General features: G+C 39.2%; 1 protein-coding gene across 1 annotated transcript; it reads left to right on the top strand.

Annotated features, from left to right (window-relative positions):
* The first annotated feature begins 321 nt into the window (after positions 1-321).
* LOC119891870 (testis-expressed protein 43-like) lies at positions 322-5,727 on the top strand. Its single transcript, XM_038703824.1, has 4 exons — positions 322-2,481; positions 3,166-3,274; positions 3,631-3,806; positions 3,896-5,727. The coding sequence occupies exons 1-4, from the start codon at positions 2,450-2,452 to the stop codon at positions 3,939-3,941; spliced, it is 363 nt and encodes a 120-aa protein (XP_038559752.1). The 5' UTR covers positions 322-2,449; the 3' UTR covers positions 3,942-5,727.
* Positions 5,728-6,082: the final 355 nt, after the last annotated feature.

The raw sequence follows: 6,082 nt of genomic DNA on the forward strand, positions 1-6,082 counted from the left end.
AGTTTTTGACTTTAATAAATCAATTTTTCATTGCCGGGCCTGCAATGGACTGGCGATTGCCCGATGTCAGCTGGGATTGGCTCCAGCCATCCACTAACACTACAGTAAAGTTACTTACTGCGGTCTAACTGTTATAAAGCGTGACAAAATCTCGTTATAACATTCAGTCCAGCTCACTAACTGTTTCATTATCATCCAGTACATGCAGCTGTGCTGAAACTGCTGAGCCTCCGGTGACAGATACACAGATAGTAAAGACAGTTACCGAAAGCAGCAGGCGAGCTAACGCTGTAGCACGTTGGCTAAATGCAGTGTAACTTTATCATGTAACGAGAATGGATTAGTTCAACATCAAGCTGATAAAAATATTACTGTAACATTGCAGCAGGGGTTTACCTGAGTTTCCAGCATGTTGTGTGAAGCTGTCTCCCTGTCTGTCTATAGCGCTCTCAGTCTGCCTTTTCTCCGGGAGGATTGTGTCGATATGCGGCTCGCTGCGCTGAATTAAGTAACGTTACGGAGCCGGTGTTGATCTGCCTCTGAGACGGGAACGTTGAAGTAACAGAGCCTGAACATGTCTGAGTGAATAGCCGCAGCCTGCATGCTGGCGTTCCCGCGTTTATTGCAAGATTTCTGTATGAAAGTGGTAGTGTTTCGGATTATGCTCGCTCATGAGTTCAAGCGAGCACGCGTGTTAAAACCGCACCGCTAGTGGCCGCTGGAAACTACATAATGCCCCTTTAAGCTGTATTTTGTTCCAGGCACATTGTCTGTTGAAGAGCTAAAGTTAAAGTTAGGCAGCCCAGTTTGTGCCACATGTATGGGCAGACATTCAGGTCACAGAGGTAATCATCAGTTTCTCTTAAAGATAATTATCTGGCAATGATTGAAAAAGAAGTTCTTTTAAAAACAATAACTGTTGTTCTGATGGTATTTTCAGAATCCTCAAAGACCTTTCTAACCACTTGGATGAAAAAATATTCAAAAATATTTTGAAACAGTTTTCCAAGTTGTGACTGTATCTCCTTGCCAGCTAGTAGGCAGGCTGCCATCTTTATTTTAAGGTGCTCCATTAGAAACAACCTGGCGCCAAGAAGCTACTGTACCAATGTCTGATATGTAAATATAGTTCATGTTAACATTAAGTGTGATTAGAAACTGAAAAACTCAACTGGGATTATCTTTCTCAAATGTCCAGTAAATCTGACTTGGTGGTTAATAATATAAACGTGCCTTAAGATGCAAACAAACTTGATCGTCTCACATCAGCTGAAGTCCATGAGTTGTCCAATGACGTGAACGTTTGGGGATAGGAAACAAATGCAGACAACTGTTCACGGGTTTATTGCAAAGGTGAACATGTAAAAGCTTACCAGCAGGTGCACAGACAAGTACCAGTTCAGGGTGAAGGGTTCATAGGGGGCAGGCAGGCACTGGTTCAAAGTACAGGAGTAGGTAAACAAGGAACAGGTACAGCTGGCTGGATCTAACATACAAGATTGCAATTTAGACAATCTGACAGTGACTGCTTGGGGTATGCTGGTATAATGCTGCGCTCCAGTCACAATTGGAGGTCGGAATTTCCCTGTAGAAACTTCTGACCTCAAAGCGTTTCAGGCACATGACGCCAAACGTGAACGAAAAACGTGGTGACAAACTGATGTTTCTCTGTCAAGTGCACACACAGTTGAACCCACAGCAGTGTCTTGTCAGTATCTGTTAATTAAAAAGAGCTGTTTTAATGAAAACAAGTGACATAAATATATGTTACTTGTTATCTCTGTTCCCATCTGCCTTCATTGGTTGGTAATCTGCAAGTAAATGTGTATTTCCTAATGGTTTCACATTGTTTGGCCATTATTGTGTGACCTCAGACCGCTGCTTCTTCGTGAAGTCAGGGTAGATGGATTTGCCCCGAGTTCACAAGTCTGACCTTGAGTGGCTTTACATTGTTTTTCTAGTTGGAGGTCAGAAATTTTTGAGCTCTGAGTTATCTGGAATGCAGCATAAGTGCTGCTGGGCAGATGAGGAAAGTGGGAACATGTGTAGGTGGGAGGGGATGTCAGGTGACCGCGACTGGCAAGAACATTTGAGGGCATCCAGTGGATTGCTCATCTGGGGTGTTAGAGGAGAGTACTTGACAAATTTAGATAACAAAAGGACTTCAGGACACTTCCATGCTTCATCACATCACATAAGAGGGCTCTTTAGCAACATTTGATCCTCTTGTTCGTAGCATAGACACATCAAATTGCGTGTTGCAATGTCATGTAAAATAAAATCCCCCCTTAAGAAATGATTTGATCTGTTGCTACTTATCCACCTGAGAGTTTAAATAATTTGTAGACAGCCAATCAATAGTTCACTGATTCAAGTCTCTTCTTGTAATCCTACCCACTACCCATCATGCTCTGGGAGGTTTCTAAGACTACCCTGATAGTCAACAAACATGGCTGCTGCTGCTGCATGGAGCTCTCATGAGTGAGTAATGTGTCTGATTTTATACTGAAGACTGTTAAAGACAAAAGTGAATTCAGATATGATGTGGAATTTTACTTCAGCTTGAAACTGGTCAGTCGTTTGTTGTTTTTACCTGTTATTTGTGATTCTCTTAAAACTCTTTTGAATATTTGGACTCAACCAAACCACTAAACCAAACAGCAGCTAATAGATTCTTCATAATGATTTATCTTGTAAATTGAATGCACCAATTTATAAGTCCACAACTCTTCTAAAATGCATTGCTGCCTTCATCAGGGTGGTGTCTGCAGAATACTTCCAGTGTCTTTACGTACAGTCCATCCATTAGTCATGTGACCTTACAATGTAACTTAAATCAAATTTTGATGGACAGATAATAACATCTGTCATTGCCATTTCTCTGTCCTTTCCTTCATATAGTAGTTTTCAGTCTAAATAAGTATTATATTATTTCTGTTATTTTTCATTGATCCTCATTTAATTTTCCACGTGCTGACAAACAGTAACCTTGAAGTGCTGCACTGAAAAAATGTGCAAGTAAAGATCCATGAAATTAAACTCTGAAAACAAACTGAGATTAAAAGACATGATCTAGATATATTACAAATTTTCACACCAAACGTTGGTCCACAGTGTCGGAAATTTATGTTCTGTTATGAACTATGTTCTCATATTCACTCTGAGGCGATGCTGCTCCCACATCCCAATGTTCTCAGCCCGACATCCCATGATCCCCAAACTGTATGTGATGCCATGGAAACAGGACATGAAGAACCAGAGGCTCCTGATGAAGGTAGATACCAGGGAAGCAAACAAATGCACCTCACTGCAAACTGTTCCGTCAGATTCATTGCGTGTGTGTGGACAACAAGATAACTCAAGCTGTGGGGACATAAATCTGTTTACACAGTCACATTGTGGGGGCTTGCCTTCCATTTTTGGGAGTCCCCATAATGTAAATAATTAATTTATAGGGTGAAGACTTGGTTTAAGATTAGAATAAGGTTTAGGTTTAAATTAGAGTTAGGCAAGTAGTGGTTATGGTTAGGGTTAAGGTAAGTCTCACTAGGACATGAATGTAAGTCAGTGTAATGTCCTCTGAAGTGATGGAAACGTGTGTGTGTGTGTGTGTGTGTGTGTGTGTGTCAGAACGCAGCTCTGGCTGGGATCCCTGTGGCTCCTCTTGAGGAGTCTTTGTGCTTTTGTGGTCGGGAGCGTCTCTGCCACAGTCAGAACTCCACCCACAACTCCACCTCTTCATCCTCCTCCTCGGCTCCTCTCAGCCAAACAGAACAGACAGCTCATCACTCCTCCCACTTGTCCAGGTAAAACGCCTCAGAGACTGTCAAACAAACAAGTCAAGTTTGTTGTCAGACGTAACACTGAATTAAATATTCGTCAATTCTCACTGCAGGTACAACAGCTCTGTGGTGACGACAAGGGGGCTCTACCAATCCTGAAGACGGATCACACAAATATTATAAAACAAATATGCTTTACACTCTGAATAGTTTTAGCCATCACAACAGTTTGCAAAACAGAGTCAGTCTCCTTCTAAATGAAAAGAAGAACCATGGCGCCATACACAATATTAAAATTGAAAAAACCATCACCTTCAAATTACATTTGTCTTCTCGCCACAAACTACAAGATATGAAAATACCATGGCCTGGCAGTATAATGTATTCTTTATGTATATATGTCTGCTTGAAGCGGGAAGCCTCCAGTCTGAGACGTGAATCCAATGCAGAAGTCTCTTAAACCTGCATTCTATTGAACGGCCAGCAGGGGGCGACTCTTCTGGTTGCAAACACAAGTCCGGTTCCATTAGAAATAGCCTAATGGTAAAATAACCCTACTTCTCACATGATTTATTACCTCAGTAAACACCAAACCAAGGCTTCAAAACAGCAGTCCACAAACCAACGGGTGGCGTCACGATGACTTTGTCTACTTCTTTTATACAGTCTATGGTCTGCATACACCTAGTATACAAAAAATATTGGAGACATATTCAATATAAAAGAATAAAAATAACAGACAACTGATGTATAAGGTGCATAAGAAGTACATGAGATAAATGTGTGTAGATGTATGCAGATATAAAGGTGATATGCATTGAACTTAAAAATTGCACAAAACGTACAGACACTTCTCAAATTGAAAAATTTGAGCCAGAAAAACAAATACAGGAAAGACTTAGGAATATAAAAGCTTCATTAGCATCTCTGCAAAAAAAATAAATACATTTTTAAAAATTCTGGTTTCTGATTGGCTAGCAGATGTCTTTTTAAATTATTTTTTAAATTTTATTATTTTAGGGTCAATACATGTCCCTTTTCTCTATATCTGTCTGCATGTATCCTATCACATTAATCATCAATTTGACAATTTGAGTGACACGCCCTTTTTCCTACTTTAGTTAATGGTTATTTTTATTTATCTATTTTGTCTTACAGTAGGGTACCTCTTTAAAACCAACAAGGTCTTTGTCTATTTTATTAGTAGAACTGGTCCTGTAGTTTTTATGTTCACCACAGGATGTCAGTGTTTGTAAATGTAACCCATCACAGGAGCTTGATTGCCAACATGGCGCAGGAGCTGCCTCAGTGATGTTTCTTTAACCTGATGTTGCCAGGTACATCCGGGTACATCTTCTAATTTCCACCAAGTGTTCATACAAATGTTTTATTTTGATGAGTCTGCTCTTTGTCATGTTATAAACAATAAGATTCTGGAGTGAACCGGCATAATTATTATTTCTTTGTTTTTGGTTATAAGTTTATTTTTTTATACTAGCCTATCAATTAATCATTGAAATGTTAAAATTGTGTTTAATATGCATTACAGGTCTGTGCCATTTAATTAAGTGTCCCACAAGTAAGTAACAAGAAAAAGTACAATTTCAAAGCATTTTAAAATTTCATTCCATTTTAGAATTAAATTAGGCCTAATTAATTGAATTTTGAAATAAATTGATTTAATTACATCACTTTGTATTATCTCTTGCTCACTGCCCATCATTTAAATGCAAATTTAATTCATAATTGCATTTAAAAAATAAGTGATTACATAAAACACTGAGATTCAATTACTCAAGTGGCACTCTCAGGACTCCATACTCCCTAAACGTCATTATTACATCATCAAATTAACAATAACATCCCAGTAAACTAACTGTAAACTGGTAACATCGTGATGATGGCATGTTGCCTCTAACTGATAAAATGTAATCTTAACTTTTTTTTTGAATAAAGTTAAACTTAAAACAGGTTCCTGTCATTCTGCCTTGTATGCGATTTATTGTCCAGTGTTTGGCTTCAGCATCAAGCACTTTGACAGAGAAAGCAGCTGTTGTTCTCCTGTGCTAATGTTGCTGCTGCTCGCGCGCACATACACTTCGCCTCTCTGCGTGCATATCCAGGCATCTGTGTGAATGTCTCGGTGTGTCACCAGCAGTGATGACAAATCTCTTTGTTTCATGTTACCACACACACACACACACACACACACACACACACACGGTGTAATGTAATCACCTTAAAGTTCTTTTTGTTATTTATGTGAAGTATCATTAAATTTCTTTATCTTTTGGAAAAAG

The sequence above is a fragment of the Micropterus salmoides genome, unplaced genomic scaffold, assembly GCF_014851395.1.
Source record: "Micropterus salmoides isolate LMB-PRFRI ecotype aquatic unplaced genomic scaffold, ASM1485139v1 Ms_hic_scaffold_7, whole genome shotgun sequence".
Classification (NCBI taxonomy): domain Eukaryota; kingdom Metazoa; phylum Chordata; class Actinopteri; order Centrarchiformes; family Centrarchidae; genus Micropterus; species Micropterus salmoides.